The 17,846-nt window shown below is 45.3% G+C and overlaps 1 protein-coding gene across 1 annotated transcript; it reads left to right on the top strand.

Annotated features, from left to right (window-relative positions):
* Window positions 1-1,077: 1,077 nt before the first annotated feature.
* Window positions 1,078-17,114, top strand: aoc2 (amine oxidase copper containing 2; the record flags this gene model as incomplete). Its single annotated transcript, XM_083648877.1, has 6 exons — window positions 1,078-1,281; window positions 1,981-3,352; window positions 8,611-8,733; window positions 9,483-9,642; window positions 10,708-10,840; window positions 13,094-17,114. 6 exons carry the CDS (start codon window positions 1,078-1,080, stop codon window positions 13,373-13,375), a joined length of 2,274 nt encoding a protein of 757 aa, XP_083505003.1. The 3' UTR covers window positions 13,376-17,114.
* Between the last annotated feature and the right edge of the window lie 732 nt (window positions 17,115-17,846).

Raw genomic sequence — 17,846 nt, 5'->3', positions numbered from 1 at the left:
TGTGGGGGGGGGGGGGGCTGACTGTTTTTTGGGGGTGGGGGGCTGTCTGTGTGTAGGGGGGTGGGGTCTGTCTGTCTGTGTGTGTGTGTGTGGGGGGGAGGGCTGACTGTTTTTTGGGGAAGTGGGGGGCTGACTGTGTGTGTGTGTGTGTGAGGGGTGGGGGCTGACTGTTTTTTGGGGGAGTGGGGGGCTGTCGTGTGTGTGTGTGTGTGTGTGTGTGTGTGTGTGTGTGTGTGTGTGTGTGTCTGTGTGTGTGTGTGTGTGTGGGGGGGGGGGGGGGGGGGTGGGGGCTGACTGTTTTTTCGGGGAGTGGGGGGCTGTCTGTGTGTGTGTGTGTGTGTGTGTGTGTGTGTGTGTGTGTGGGAGGGGGGGGGGGGGTGGAATGTATACAAACGTGTGGGTCTCCCACACACCTCCACCTTGGAGAAAAGGCTTTCATTGTTCAAAAACCGTCTTCACTTCAGTGACCAGTGAAGGTAAGTAGCCTAATGTCTAGTAGGCAGATACAAAATGGCTATGGGAGAATCAACAGACACTTAAGGGGCCTAAAGTGAGAAATCAGAAGAAATATATCGGTTTAGAGTCCTGGAAAGAGCAAGTGCATATCCACAACCAGGTTGGATGACATCCCACAGGAGAGAGGGAAGGGGGAGGGAGAGAGATGGGGGGACAGAGCGATGGGGAGAGAGAGAGAGAGAAAGAGAGGGGGAAGGAGAGAGATAGGGGTGGGAACAGAGAGAGGGAGAGCGAGAGGAGAGAGGGGAGGAATACATTTAAAGTACATCTAATCATGATGTCACACCTTGTGTCTGTCATGTACATGCATAATAAACTCTACAGGGCTTTGGGGGGGGGGGTTTGTGGGAGACTTGTGGGTGGGGTGGGAAACCGGGAACATTTGGGGTGTGCCTCCTCTCCTCCTCCTCCTCCTCCTCTCTTCTGTACAGTACGCTTACTGTATTTGGCGCGTCTGGGCTCATTCCTCCACAGCTGCCCAAAGCCTCCTCTCCTCTCCTCCTCTCCTCTCCTCCTCTCCTCCTCTCGTCTCCTCCTCCTCTCCTCCAGGCCCCGTGCGTAATGGTAGCCCAGAGGATGAATTCTCTGCTGAAATGGGTGCTCATCTTCCTCGGTGTCGTCTCCGTTATCCTCAACATCGTCCTGATCAGCGTGCGCTCCGGTCGCCCACCCAAGTGCTCCGGCCAGTGTCTCCATCCCCCGCCCGGGAAACACGACCAGCGCACCCGGGTGTTCGCTGACCTCACCCGGGAGGAGTACCTGCAGGTCAGACTTATTATAGTTTTCTATTTTTCATTCGTTTTTCATTTGTACTTAGTTTTGAATTTTTGCTTTCCATTCAGTCTCAGTTAGTTTCCAGGGTGGGTTTGCTCATTTCAGTTTAGTTTTTATTGCATACAAATGTTTTGTTTTAATTTAGTTTTTTATTAGTTTGAGTTTTTTTGATGGGGATTTGTCAGGGGCAAGATTCAAGAAGTTTAGAATAGGTATGACAATACAAACGCAACAAATTGTGAAGGCAATCGACTCAGTCATGTCCACATCCAACTGTCGTCTCAATAAACATGCACCAATACCTCCTCATGCTTGTTGTATTGACAGATTTGACCAAATTGATAAAGACTAACTAAAGACATTTTTCTCTATATTTTTATTTTATTTTATTTTAGTTCGTTTTGTAAGTAGGCTACACAATATCGTTTCAGTTGGTTTTCATTTTTATTTCAGTTAACAAAAATCCCCCCCCCCCCCCCCCCCCCCCCACACACACACACACCTATATTTTTAGTTTAGTTGTCCCCCACCAACGTCATCTATTAATTTGTACGTCACACTGTAAAGTTGCCTTTGTGCCACTAGGGGCGACATTGACAATGAATGGGACTGACCCAAGGGTGAATCTACATCATTGGCCGGGGACAACGTGTTTACTTATTTTTAGTTAACTATATAACCTTGTTGCAGGTACGCGACTTCATGCTCAAGCAGAAAGACTTGGATATATCCACGCACCACCTCACCAAGCCCTCGCAGAACTTCTTATTCCTCATAGACCTCTCGTTGCCCAAGAAAGCGGAGGCGCTGGGTTACCTGGATGGAAACGGCCCCAAGCCGGTGAGAGAGGCGACGGCGGTGGTGTTCCACGGCGCCAAGGGCCACATCAAGGAGTACGTGGTGGGTCCTCTCCCCAACCCCACCAGCTGGAGAGATGTCACGGTGGAGCGGTACAAGACGGAGCTCCCCATCAATGCGCGTACGGTCACCATCGGGGAATACGCGTTGCTTTTCAAGTTTCTGTACAGCGAGGTCTTCTCCAAGCTCGGCAAGCTCATGAAAGAGAGTTTCGACGTGGATAAGGACAAGGAGCTGAACGCGTTCGAGCAGATGCCCCGCGGAGTCCAGTCTGGGGACAGAAAAACCTGGATCTCTTTCTTCAGGGACGTGGCCGGCCTGTACATACACCCGGTGGGCTTTGAAGCGCTGATCGACCACCAGAGCGTCAACGCATCCGACTGGAGAGTGGAGCGGCTGCTTTATAATGGCCAATACTTCGACACGGTGGACGACCTGCGGCAGAAATATGAGACGGCATCTGTGAAGAAGATAGTGTACAAGAAAGAAGTGCGCAACTACGCCTCGCTGAAACCGCAGCGCGAACCCCTGCAGCTGGGCCCGCAGCAGTATTACACAGAGGGGAAGCGCTTCAGCGTTCAGGACAACCACATCCTGTACCTGGACTGGAGCTTTGCCTTCGGGCTGAGCTCCCTCACGGGCATGCGGGTGTTTGATGTACGCTTCAAGGGGGAGAGGATAGCCTACGAGCTGAGCGTGCAGGAGGCCATGTCTGTGTATGGCTCGGTGACACCAGGCATGATCCTGACCAAGTTCTTGGACTCCAGCATCGGGATAGGACGCTTTGCCCACGAGCTGGTCCGCGGGGTGGACTGCCCCTACGACGCCATCTACATCGACACGTACCGCTACATCGATATCCAAGCCCCGGTCCGATTCAGGAACTCCATCTGCGTGTTTGAGCACAACACGGGCCAGCCTCTCCGGAGGCACTTTGCAGACTTCTTCCACAACAGCTACGGTGGGATGGTCAACAGCGCCTTGGTGTTCAGGACGATCACAGCCATCGGGAACTATGACTACATGTGGGACTTCATCTTCTACCAGAGCGGCTCGGTGGAGGCCAAGGTGCACGCCACCGGCTACATCACCTCCTCCTACCTGATGGACGGGAGTCTGAAACACGGACACCAGGTCGCAGAGAACGTCCTGGGGAACATCCACACCCACTTTATCAACTTCAAAGTGGATCTGGATGTGTTGGGTGAGTAGTGGGCCTCCATATAAACCAGGCTCTTCCTCTATACAGGGCCAAAGTGCCCACTTTTTTCTGTTTTAATTAAATTTTTATTTTTAAGGGGCACAAATAATAATAATTTATTTCAAATAGTTTTTATTCGTTTTTAAACAATACAAACAAGAAAAAACAAACCCCGTAGAAGACAGACAATACAAAATAGGTGCAAGGTTGCATGATGTCATACATGTATACAATCTCCTGAATACTTGTGATGCAATGACAACCAAGTGTAAAAAACAAACAAACAAACAAACAAACAAACAAACAAACAAACAAACAAACAAACAAAAAGAATAAAGACAAGGAAAGGACAAGAGGGGGGTGGGAAGAGGGTAGGGTAGAGCTGTTAGGGGCTACTAATCTAAAGTTCTTGCGTCAAATTCCTTATGGAAATAATCTAAGAAGGGGTGCCAAGTCATTTCAAACCTTTCCAGAGAACCCTGGACTGTACATCTGACTTTTTCTAGCTTAAGAAATGACATTACCTCACGAATCCAGCGTGAGTGTGATGGAGGTGTGGGCGATTTCCAGCTAAAAAGAATAAGCCGGCGAGCTAGACAAATAATAATAATAATAATAATAATAATAATAATAATAATAATAATAATAATAATAATAATAATAATAGACACAGTTTGATCTATTCTACTGTAGCCTATAACCAGTGGTTCCCAACTCCAGGCCTCTGAACCTGGCTACTGCTGGTTCTATTTCTAATAATCCTGAGATAACTCAGGATATCGGAACAGACCCTCTGTGACCCTACAGAACCACTATATTTTATTTTGACACCAACATCCTATATTGGGTTCGGAGAAAATGAAAACTTTCACTTTCCACTGCTAGGGGCGCTAGCATCATCCTTATAGGAGCCGGGCGTGGTGAAGCCATTCTCAACCTTCTTCTCGCCCATGCAGGAATGAAGCACATCAGCTCTCTGTTGCTAGCTACAGTAGCTTCACTGTTCTCAGTAGGGATTGTTGCTAGCTACAGTAGCTTCACTGTTCTCAGTAGGGATTGCACCGAACGTTAGTTGTGACGGAGACTACACCTTTTCTCTTCTCAAGGAAAATATCCTCGGCGACAATGAAAGACACTTTGTCGTCACTCGACTTTACCGAGCCACCCAGCTCCAGTAACTCTGCCCGAGTCACCACCGTTGAACAGGTGCAGTGTTGGGCAGCGTTACTTTTAAAAGTAACTCGTTACATGACTAGATTACTTCCATTAAAAAGTAATCCTTTACATTACTGTGTTACCTACAGGGTTCGAATTGGACCATGGGTCCTGGGGGAGCCAAATTTTTTGAGGGGTTGGACGGGGGGGGGAGGGGGGGGGGACTTGTCCCCCCCCTCGAAATTTTCACTTTGAAGCAAATTAATTGATGCAATTTGGCAACATAACGGGTCTCAATATAAATAAACAAATGTATCATTTGCTCCTCTTTTAGAACGGTGCTTGCTGGGTTAAAGACCCTGTGAAAAACATTCTACTAGCCGTATTGGATGATCGAACTCATTTATTAATCAGAGTAAAGAAAAGCAGCAAGGGGACACACAGGCAACGTTTTTTCTGCTCAAAACACCCCTTCAAGAATCCTGTATAACCTATACAATCAATATGCTGTAAAATTAAATATTAATTAACAAAAAATATTTCTAGAATAATGTTTCTAAAATAAATACCTGTGGGTCTGTGCACAGCACTGTGTCTGTGGTGGGGGCGGGGTCCGCGGGGCCGTCTGGTGCTGCAGCAGGAGCGGCTACTGAAGCTTCGCTCTCTTCATCCAAGCTGTCATTATTATTGTCAACCGACGGCTCAGCACCTGAACTCTCCTCCGAGCTGTCATTGTGAACGTCCCATAGAGCCTCGCTCTCTTCTCCTGAGTCCGAGCTGATGTTTACATCAACCACCAGCGGCTCTCGTACCGGCTGCCTGTTCGGCAAACTCGCTGTAGACGTCCCTGGTGCGTTGCTGTGTGCTGCGGTTGACACAGCTGATCTCTCCCCCTCTGAGCTGACGCGAAGCACGGGTGCAGAATGTTCAACATTAGTTGTCGTTTTAGGTTTCTTGGCAAACCCAAATTGTGCGAGGCTAGGTTGATTTCGTTTAGACATTTTCGCCAATCGCCCAGGATGCCATCACGGTTTGTTTTTATTTTTTAAAGTTTCAAATACAGCCGGCAAGTAAAGACAAGTCAAACGTGCAAACTAGGTGAGGGATTTGACTGCAGCGCCGCCACGCATGGATGGCCCCAGCAGGAATAGAAATAATAAACATCGAAGTGTGAACGTTAATAAGCGATTTAGAGCAAAATAAAGACACAACTTTGACGTATTTGTAGTATTATTTATTTCAGTACAGAAAATCGAACTCTATAACCTGTCTGAAAAAGAAACAGCCAATATTTTAGAGCTCCCCCTACATTTCACAAAGCAGTCTTTCAGGGGAGCCAATGTCCTTCTTAGGGGAGCTCAGCTCCCCTTAGCTCCCCCCCAATTCGACCACTGGTTACCTACCAGGAAACGTAACTCGTTATAGTTCAATCAGGAGAGACTAGAGACCAAAGGATGAATAAAGTGATATTTATTACAATAAAGTGAATAATTTACGACAGAAAGAATGATGAGAATAAAGTATTGTTATTAGTCTTTGGCGGTTAGACACCGCAGGGAGATCTTGAGAGAGCTGCACCAGCCCAATCAGCATCCAGATATATCCCCCTGCAGTGTCTAGATACTGGTGGTGCTGGTGATCTCCTTCTGAGACTCATGGAGACTCTTCCGACTGAAGAATCGGATAGGTCTGCGATGATTGGGAGGAGAAGGGGAGGAGGAGGGTGCGAGCCTGACAGCAGCGATGATTGAGAGGCTGAAAGAGGCAGAAACAAGCATATTTAAGGAACCCGCCTCCAAGCAATTGGCTTGCGACTGGGTTGTGGAGCAACGTGATAGGCTTACACTGGAGGTGCGTAGGGTGAGAGGTGATGAGAGCAGTGATGTGACACTATGCAATTGGTTAACAGAGACTGGGCGGCAACCAGCTGATAGTTCATTGAAACCCGGAAATTGACAGCTTATTATGATCTTGTGAGTAGATTGAAGAGTGGAGATATAAAGTGAATTAAGGAAGTGTAAAAGATATTATAGTCTTCCTGGCTTGAACTTACGTTGAGAACTACATTACTCTTAGAGTAATTTTGCATTACCAAAAATTAAAAGCCCTTTGCGATTCCTTGTGCACATCTACCTTTGAACTGTCATTACATAGAGTAGTCTACAGCACATAATCTGTAACTCTGAAGGCTATTAACAGGAATAATCAGACACAATATCCCCTTTCAGAGGCGGTTTTACCATTAGGCATAGGGCACTATGCCTAATGGTAATATGCCAATATCACACATCACAGACCATTACTTAACTTCTGGTTGAAAGGTCAACATTTTATTGATTGATCAAATGTTATTTAATCTTCTTAAGTTCTTCTTGAAGGCCACTGGGCGTTGGGCATCATGCCTTCACTGTAAAGAAATAACATAAAACAAAGTGCCCAAAAAGGGCACTTTGGGCATCAGGGGAAAATGGGCAGGTGCACCCCTAGCACCCCCCTCTGCACGTGCCTGGGAGAGGGTCTTGAAACAAGGTATCCCTTCCAAATGTCTTGTATACATGTACCTCCCAGTGGTGGAAATGTACTGTGGGAACCTTACTTAGGCAGGGTGGGGGCCTCCGGACACCCCCCCCCCCTTCCCCCAAGAGGAATGCTTGACTGTTTTTTCTTATTGTACTCATTACCATTAGAGCTACACAGAAATATCTTACAAAAGGTCATTAAAGATGACTGAGATCTACTGATTCTTTCCCCTTGATTTGATTCATGACAGACTTGCATGTTTTAAGGGGAACGTGAGGAGGAATGCCATTCCCCCTCTTGTTCTCGCTGCAGCTGCAGCTGCAGCTGGTTCAGTTATTTTCCTCTTCCTTTCTGACTCAAGTTGTGACTCACTTGGATGAGACAGAGCTGTGTGAATGTTCAGTAGGCTATCTCCTATAGAGCTATAGGCTACATGTTCTCTCTCTCTTTTCAGTAGGCTATCTCCTATAGAGCTATAGGCTACATGCTCTCTTTCTCTTTTCAGTAGGCTATCTCCTATAGAGCTATAGGCTACATGTTCTCTCTCTCTTTTCAGTAGGCTATCTCCTATAGAGCTATAGGCTACATGTTCTCTCTCTCTTTTCAGTAGGCTATCTCCTATAGAGCTATGCCTATGCGACATACTTTCTCTCTCTTTTCAGTAGGCTATCTCCTATAGAGCTATAGGCTACATGTTCTCTCTCTCTTTTCAGTAGGCTATCTCCTATAGAGCTATAGGCTACATGTTCTCTCTCTCTTTTCAGTAGGCTATCTCCTATAGAGCTATAGGCTACATGCTCTCTCTCTCTCTTTTCTGCCCTATGCACTCACTATGCAGCTAGCGTAAGGGTTGATGACCATTACAAGTGATCAATTTGCATGGAGTTGCCTTCGCCCTGTTTAGCTCCGCCCCGCTGGTCTCTTGGTGCTGTTTAGCTCCGCCCCACTGGTCTCTTGGTGCTGTTTAGCTCCGCCCCACTGGTGTCTTGGTGCTGCAGCTTGTTGGCTGCCTTGCTGTCTTTCTGTTTTGATTTTGATTTTGGTGTGCTACTGCACATTGTTGGCAATGAGAAGGTTGAATATGCAGGTATTTTGATATTTTGAGTGATTTGCTTACTTTCATCTCCGTAGTCCATCTTGATAAATAAATATTTTCATAAAATAAAGGGGAAAGTATTTATTTCTATGGTTTTGGTGGGATGCCACTGTTTAATGCCATTTCTCACATTTTACATTTAAGTTATATATAGGGGAGAGTTTCTCATTTATGGAAATGTCAGAAAATGTCAAGTTCCCATATATATATATATATATATATATATATATATATATATATATATATATATATATATATATATATATAAAATTATTACACACATATTATTATTATTATTATCATCATTATTATATTATTATTATTATTACGTTGGACTGCATCATCACATTAAAATGAGAGACCTGAGCATGGAGATGGCCTGGCAGTGGAGGTGGAAACGGCAACAAAACCATTAAGGCATGTGATGTGCAATGTTCAGTGTCCCTAAATGACAGAGGATGGTTTTGTGTGTGTTTTGACTCCTCTCCAGGACTGAAGAATGTATTCCAGACCAAAGACATGGAGTATGTCAATGTATCGCTGCCCTGGATGCCTGAACGCTCCGCCATGATCCCTCAGCTGGTGGAGAAACAACTCAAAACAGAACAGGGGGGTATTCCATCAACGCAGCTAAATGAAGCCAGGCTGACTTCTTAAGCCTAGGCTTAAACTGTCTATCACCAACATCATATCACAATAAGCCTCAACTCGTTCCTCCAAGCCAAATCAGCCGTGTCTACTTGGCGCTTGCAAAGCCTCACTTTGTGCACATGTGTGTCCAAGAATATTACATTGTAAGTCTATGGATCCCTACAATTCCCATGGAGTTGAATGGATGGAGTTGTATTACGCGCAGGAGAGAGCAGCACAGGAGTACCGCAGGTATGACTCTTTTTGTAGACGGAAGGCAGAAGTCGTGGACATTTTGGATCTTACGGTGAAAAGTCAATGGGTTTTTAGAATGGGGATTTCACTTAAATGCATCAAATAAGGTCTGTGGTTAGCAAAAGTTAACGGGAGCGGTAATTTGGGTTCAGCAGGATAATCTTCACGAACGTGAATCTCTTTTATGGCTTTTGAAGCGTTTTCTAAAAATCACGTAAAAAAACTGCATTTACGTTTCAAAAGTCATAAAAGTGAATAGGAAGATTATGCCTATTGATATGCTGGAGGAAAAAACATGAGCTAAAAGGGCTAAAGGACTGGCTACTCAAAAGAGAGACCAATGGATCATTTCACACTATTCAGAATCGATTTCCTCTGGGGGGAACTGCAAATCAATAAATCAACTCTTGCATCTTGATTGCTGAACGGAAAATAAAATGACGTCCCATCTCACACTCTTCACGCCACAGGAGGCAGCTCTGCGTTACGGCACCAAAACTCCGCGCTATCTCCACATCGCCAGCAACCAGACCAACCGCTGGGGCCACCAGCGCTCCTACCGGCTCCAGGTCTTCAGCTTCGCCGGGGACCCCCTCCCCGAGAGCCAGCCTGAGGAGAGGGCCATGTCCTGGGCCAGGTGAGAGGACAGAGTTAGCCTGAGGAGAGGGCCATATCCTGGGCCAGAGTTAGCCTGAGGAGAGGACCATATACTGGGCCAGAGTTAGTCTGAGGAGAGGGCCATGTCCTGGGCCAGAGTTAGTCTGAGGAGAGGGCCATGTCCTGGTCCAGAGTTAGTCTGAGGAGAGGGCCATGTCCTGGGCCAGGTCTCTTCACATTCTGTTCAAGCTGCAAAATCAAAGATCAATATATCGTCAAAAGATCATAATGACAAAGTTTTTGTGCAAAAATGCCTCGGACAGCAAGTTTGACCCATTGGTCAAGAGGATTGCTACCTAAATGTCATGTCATGCTAACACTTTACAGTAAGTACAGTAAGTCTCTCTTCTACCTGCTCTCTCTCTCCCTAACCCTCTCTCTTCTACCTGCTCTCTCTCTCTCTCTCTCTCTCTCTCTCTCTCTCCCTAAACCTCTATATTCTACCTGCTCTCTCTCTCCCTAAACCTCTCTCTTCTACCTGCTCTCTCTCTCCCTAAACCTCTCTTCTACCTGCTCTCTCTCTCCCTCTCTCTCTCCATAAACCTCTATCTTCTACCTGCTCTCTCTCATTCTCTCTCTCTCTCTCTCTCTCCCTAACCCTCTCTCTTCTACCTGCTCTCTCTCCCTCTCTCTCTCCCTAACCCTCTCTCTTCTACCTGCTCTCTCTCCCTCTCTCTCTCCCTAAACCTCTATATTCTACCTGCTCTCTCTCTCCCTAAACCTCTCTCTTCTACCTGCTCTCTCTCTCTCCCTCTCTCTCTCCCTAAACCTCTATCTTCTACCTGCTCTCTCTCTCCCTAAACCTCTATCTTCTACCTGCTCTCTCTCCCCCCCTCTCTCTCTCTCCCTAACCCTCTCTCTTCCACCTGCTCTCTCTCTTTCACTCTCTCTCTCTCCCTAACCCTCTCTCTTCTACCTGCTCTCTCTTTCTCTCTCTCTCTCTCTCTCCCTAACCCTCTCTCTTCTACCTGCTCTCTCTCCCTCTCTCTCTATCGCTCTCCCTAACCCTCTCTCTTCTACCTGCTCTCTCTCTCCCTCCTTCCAGGTATAAGGTGGCCATCACTAAGCATAAGGACTTGGAACAGACTAGCAGCAGTCTATACAGCCAAAACAACATCTGGACTCCAGCCGTCGACTTCAGCAATTACATTGAAGACAACGAAAGTATCGAAGATGAGGTGTGTGTGTGTGTGTGTGCGTGTGTGTGTGTGGTGCCGCGTCTATGTGCCGACAGGCCGCAGTGCCGACAGGTCGCAATGCCGATAGCCCACAAGCAGAACCAGCTGAGCGAGGCGGCGGTGGAGCTAACCTCTCCCAGCCCCCACGCCAAACCTAACCTCCCCCCATGCCTAAACCTAACCTCCCCCAGACCCTAACCCAAAACCTAACCTCTCCCAGCCCCCACGCCAAACCTAACCTCCCCCCATGCCATGCCTAAACCTAACCTCCCCCAGACCCTAACCCAAAACCTAACCTCTCCCACCCCCACGCCTAAACCTAAGGTCGGCATAGCGGGTGGTCGGCATAGCGGGTGGACCCCGTGTGTGTGCGTGCGTGTGTGTGTGTGTGTGTGTGTGTGTGTGTGTGTTGAGATGAAATCTTCATATAAAATAGTCCATACAAACAAGCATAAATGATGTGAATGTGAAATTTTACAGACATTGAACATTTTACAGAGTTTGCATGATTCATGAGCAAGGACACTATCAACAGAATGTGATTTGATGATTATCTTAGGTTTTCGGTTAGCAAAGCTTGTAACGTTTGGCTATAGATGACCGCTTCTTCTGGGATATGGATGAGATGTTGGATTGCGCTGTGGGGAAGTCTCGTGATAGCTACGCCATATACCTGACTGTGGCGGGCTCATTTTTAAAGCTAACTTGATGATACTTTTACCATATGAAACTAGAAGACGTATTTTAGATTTAGAATTGTCTATAAAATAATATAATTTAATGTAATTTCACATAACATCATTTATTTTTGGCCCACGGCCATCCATCCATCCAGATTTTCTTTCATAGGAAAGAATGTGGGCACCTCTGACTAATGAGCGCTCACAGATGTGTTAAATACATATGGGTCACGTGACTAATTATCACCGTTTTTTTCCCACTAAAAAACAACAACATTGCAAGGTTAATATTACACAGACTTACAACAATGAGAACATATTTAGAAGATTAGGCAAAATTTCTGTACGTAAGTTACTTTCCTAAATTTAGCACTCCCCATGGGCGGACGCCCCTTCCCCCTTCCCACCCGCCCGGTTTCCCCCCCACACCAGATTCGTGCCAAATCCCTCAAAAGTTTTTCGTCAAATTTTGGAAGCAATGAGAGTTCGAGGCCCCATGGTGGCTCAAGTCACTGTGCTGGGCAGCGCTGTAGTATAGCTGTAGTATAGCTGTAGTATAGTTGTAGTATAGCTGTAGTATAGCTGGAGTATAGCTGGAGTATAGCTGTAGCTCAGTGGCCTTGTGGTCTGAGTGTCCGCCCTGAGACTGGGAGGTTGTGAGTTCAATCCCCGGCCGAGTCATACCAAAGACTATAAAAATGGGACCCATTTGCCTCCCTGCTTGGCACTCAGCATCAAAGGGTTGGAATTGGGGGGTTAGATCACCATATGATTCCCGAGTGCGGCACTGCTGCCGCTCACCGCTCCCCCAGGTGATGGGTCAAATGCAGAGAACAAATTTCACTCACTGTGTGACAATCAGTGGGACTTTACTTTACCTTTAGTATAGCTGTAGTATAGCTGTAGTATAGCTGTAGTATAGCTGGAGTATAGCTGGAGTATAGCTGTAGTATAGCTGGAGTGTTTCGCGGTGAACTCATTGGGCTAGCTCGGGGTTTTACAGAGGAAGCTGCGGAAGTGATCCTGTACGCTGTAGTTCCTCGAATGGCCACTTGAGGCAGGACCCGCCCATTTAGAGTAACGTACTTTTTACACCAAGTACAACCTCATAAATGACCCAACATATGAGAGGGAGGGAGCCCCGCGTACCATCACTGGTACCCATACCACAGGTACCACTGAAATAGAGATAGAAAAAGATTATGTTTCGGGGGTGATTGGCAGGTCGCCTGTCCAGTGATTGCGCAGCTTGCCGATCACGGACCAATAGCAGGCGGAGCTGCGGCTCTGGGAAACCCCCCATCTCGTGATGTCTCGCGTGAGCTGCGCAAGGACCCCAAGATGAAACGTGAGTCCAAAAAACAATGGGTGGCTACGTCCATATTTTTCATAGTGTGACACTGCTGGACTGAGGCAAAGTGTGACACTGACACGGCTCTATGACATGCTTTGTTGTGATATACAGTATGACAGGTCGCGTGGTGCGGTTTGGTATAATGTTGTTGTATTGGATCATTCACACACAATCAAGTTTGTGTTATGTTTACATTTGGTGCCGTTTCCCCCGTCTCAGGACCTGGTTGCCTGGGTGACCACCGGCTTCCTCCACATCCCGCACGCCGAGGACATCCCCAACACGGTAACCGTGGGCAACGGGGGCGGAGTCCTCCTGAGGCCCCACAACTACTTTGACGAGGACCCGTCCGTCCACTCTCCTGACAGCGTGTACATTGCCCCGGGCAGCGAGCAGAGCTGCCACAGCAACAGGATGGCCTGCCTTGCTCAAGAGACCTGCAGCCCCGTGCTCCAACCCTTCACCTACAACGGCTTTGAGGGAGTGATGAAGTTCGATTAGCTATTCTGATTGATCCAAGCACAGTGGTTCTCAAACCATCTTTACTCTGATTGGACTACTAATTCTGATATTGAAAGGCTCCATGTAATTGCAGCTATTTTACAGGGCGTGTCGGTCTGTAGCCTACTTCTGAAATATCAACCCGTAGGGGAGAATGGGTTGGAAGCACTGAATATTAAAGGTAAGGTTCAGTGATTTTAGAGGCCTGTCCCACAGTAGTTATCACTCGCAGTAGCCAGCTGTAGATAGACATATCTGGTGTAGAAGTCTTGAAAAGTGGTTAAGGACCGCACCCTATAAGACCCAAACTAAATGCGTGACAGGCATAAGGGACATTTTGAACAATGCACCAATGCACACAGAAAGCCGGACTTCCTCCATGATACTATTGGTGCCGGGGGGATTTCCTCTGGCAGAACCCGGAAATGCTTGTGATTCAGACCCTACGTCACTGGAAGCGTGCTGACATAATACGTTTGGTCTGACCATGTAAGTTATCACTAACCATGTCCACTATTATAATATTCAAAACATTTTCACATCGGAGTTTTTGTCTCTGCACTAGCCTCCTGTTAGCATTTGTTAGCAATGCCAGTGCAAGTCATTAGGGTATGAAACCATTGCTTTAAATAAAAGTGATTTGACCAAGTTCTATTCCTACTATTATTACAGCTAACTATGGGAGTATAACGGCGTGCATGTGATTTTAAAATGTTTAGTTTCATACCCCATTGACTTGTGCTAGCAATGCTAACAATGATAAGAGATTGTGGTTGCTGATTTCACATAAAGGCAAGCTGTAATGGAAAACTATTTGGCCCATTCTGAGAGGCTGCTTAGTGATTAAAGCCATATTTATGGCGGGGCGTCAAAGCCCTCGTCGTATGGGCAGAGGGCTACGCCGCTGATGGCGAGCCTGCCGGCGTATGTGGCGTGCAACTCCCCAAAAATGTGACTCAATGCAGCTGACGTGAACAGCGCAAGTTTTCTATAATGTAGATGGGAGATAACAGGAGAGAGTGCAAGCCAGGGTAGGAAATTAGTGGGGGCTCGGGGGGGAAATGCCCCTAAAAAAAAATCTAGAATTGCCCTTGGAATTGGGGTGAAATAAAGAGTGTAATACTTTCTGTATTTTAACACGATTGTGTATTTGCAAGGCGTGACTCGAAAATGGCCAGCCTGGCATCCGTACAACCCTCGCCCCTCCTCTTACTAGCGTTATTGACCTGACCTCTGACAGGCAGCACAAGCTAGCTGGCCAGCTAGTTCACTCATGTTTTTGCCAAGTGCATTAATAACATGCCAGACAATCGACAGTGTTGTTGAAAACTGCGGATATGTGATTGTTTATGAACTTTTAGAAACAACATATGCTTGGATAAGAGTCATTGATTGGTCTGTCATGCTACATAGGTGCAACAAAGGTATTTCCCAACATTTGATAAAATTGCCCTGGAAATTATCCAAAATGCCCCCGAAATATATTTCACATAGGCAAATATATATATAAATATATATATAAATATATTTCACATAGGCAAAAATAGCTCTAGTTTAAAAAGTACATTTCCTACCCTGGTACAAGCTGTGACCAAGTATATGCAGGCCAAAGTGAACGTCACTTCCTGCCTTTCTCTGTGTACCAGTGTCTGAAAAAATATGAGTGGTGGTGAAACAGACGTTACTTTTTTTTTATCCCATTTGTGTAAATCTTGTCAATTTAAAAGATAACTATTTAACTCAGTTTGTCCTGAAACTGAAACGTAAGGTTTAGTTTTGTCAATCGACTACATCTCTCGTGTCGCAGCACAATATCACGTCACACCATCAACAACATGGACTGGCGGGACAGACGTCACTATGAACGTAGTCTTTATAACTATTATAACTATTTATAACTTATAGTGCCACAGTTTTACCACAAACTGTGACTTTCTTGACTTGCAAAGTTATGTTTTGACAAACACGATACAGTATGTGTATCCCGCGGCACAATTCAAACGGGATAAAAAAAAAGTAACGTCTGTCTCCGTTCACCACCATTCATATTTCAGTACACAGAGAAAGGCAGGAAGTGAGGTTCACTTTGGCTCTCTATAGAAATCCTAGTGAAATCACACAATTGACTCATTTTGCTGGGGAGACTTTCCCTGGACGCCCACGTCAAGCTGACGTTCCAGTGTGTATGTCTAGCTGCTGCCGGCAACGTCTTAACCTCGAGGCTACGATGAAACATGTTTCTCGCTTAATAGTAGCCTTCTAAAATCACTGAACCTTCCCGCGAAGTCACTGTTTGTTCTCCTAGTAATTTACTGAACCTTCCCTTGAAGTCACTGTTTGTTCTCCTAGTAATTTACTGAACCTTCCCTTGAAGTCACTGTTTGTTGTCCTAGTAGTTTGAAATGTCACCAATCATCTATAGGCGTCTGAACATGTTAATGCTTCGCCAGTCAGAGAATCCCACTGATTCTGATTCTACTGATCCTGAAATGTTTGTCTTTCTAGCAAATATAGTTAAATGTCAGACTTGAAAGCAGTGTCCTCCTGTCTTGTCTAAGGTGAAATGCAAATGAACTAGAGTCACATGATCAAATGTCTCATGTCCTCTTTAAGGCATTCATTTGCAGCAAATAATGCCATAATCTGATTTCCCCCCCATTGAAGTAGTGATTTTTTTACATCATCATTACGCTATTGTTGCTTGTTACATTAACAGCAAAGTTGATATTCAGCTGTTAACAATGATCACCAAAGATTATCTTCCATAGTCTATATTCACATTCATTGCTTTTTCAGATGTAGCACACACAGTATAATAATGATAATGATAATGATAATGATAATGATAATGATAATGATAATGATAATGATAATGATAATGATAATAAAATCACATTTTGTGAATGGTTGACAGTTGTGGACCGAATTTTATCATTACAATATTTAGATTAGATTTTAGATTAGATTTATTTCGAACATGGTGAAAACAAAAACAAAAAACAAAGATAAAAAATAAAAGAAATATAGGCAAGAAGTGCCAAACAATCATAGTCAATATAGCAGGTCAATCTTCTCATTATAGTAATAAAACCCAACAATAGCCGAATTCATGTCATTATTCATTATCATTCATTATTAGCAATAACTAGCAGGAAAAAGGTTGTGTCATTAGTTACTGGGACATTTACTACATTAAGTCCACTGCCAATTGTTAATGCAACTTATTAGACTAATGTAAAGTTATTACATTAGCCGCTGCAACCATTTTTAGACATTCATTGCTTCGGTTCATTACTGAATGTTTCTAACTCAGCTATGATGGCATCCTCAAAAATGTGATTAATGTTCGATTTTACATTAGCGAATAATGTTTTACTTTCATGTCGGTCAGCAATTATATTTTAGCAGTATAGGTCTTAATTTTCAAACTCATTTTGGAATTCAACATTTCTCTTATCGTGTGTGTATACCTCTTGCTGATTAACCAATGCACCATTATAATGTCAATCATAAGGACAAAGTTGTGAGCTATTTGTAAATCAGTGCACTGAAATGTCTGAGCATTCAATTCAATGCACATCCAGCCACTCACGTGGGTGGATGCTGTGACTGTTCAATGTCTGATTGTTGTCGGGTTTTTTACCCCTTTTTTATACAGCACAAAATACTTAAGAATCTGGTCGTTGTTTTTGTTTTGTTTTGTTTACTCTCTAAATAAAAGAAGAGATTATTTGTGTAAGAGGGGATCCGGAGGTCTGTAGCTTTTGGTCTTTGCAAAACCGCACATGCACACACACACACGCACGCACGCATGCACACACGCACGCACACACACACACACACACACACACACACACACACACACACACACACACACACACACACACACACAGACATCGGTCTCCCTGCTCCCCATGACTTCTCCAGGAAGTAAGAAATTGAAGCCACATCAGAGAGGTAGTAGGGGCTAAGCCACACACACACACACACACACACACCCACACACACACACACACACACACACACACACACACACACACACACGTACACAGTAACACACAGCCGTTGCCTCCTTGCATGCTACATGGGAACGGAACAAAAGGAAAAGGAAGGGGGCCTGGGAGTGTGCAAAGTTCAGTCGTGTGTGTGTGTGTGTGTGTGTGTGTGTGTGTGTGTATGTGTGTGTGTGTGTGAGAGAGAGAGAGAGAGAGAGATAGAGATCTGAAAACTTTGCTGTTCTCACACAAACCTACATTTAGCATTTTTCCACACAGAACTCTCGAAATGAAAGTCCGTGCTCTCAAAACAGTTCAGCTGTGCAAACTAAATGAAAGTCTGTGCTCTCAAAACAGTTCAGCTGTGCAAACTAAATGAAAGTCCGTGCTCTCAAAACAGTTCAGCTGTGCAAACTAAATGAAAGTCTGTGCTCTCAAAACAGTTCAGCTGTGCAAACTAAATGAAAGTCCATGCT

The sequence above is a fragment of the Poromitra crassiceps genome, assembly GCF_964638095.1.
Source record: "Poromitra crassiceps genome assembly, chromosome: 13".
In the NCBI taxonomy this organism is placed as follows: domain Eukaryota; kingdom Metazoa; phylum Chordata; class Actinopteri; order Beryciformes; family Melamphaidae; genus Poromitra; species Poromitra crassiceps.
The sequence above is the reverse complement of the archived record's forward strand: the minus strand, read 5'-3'. Positions and strand labels throughout refer to the sequence as shown.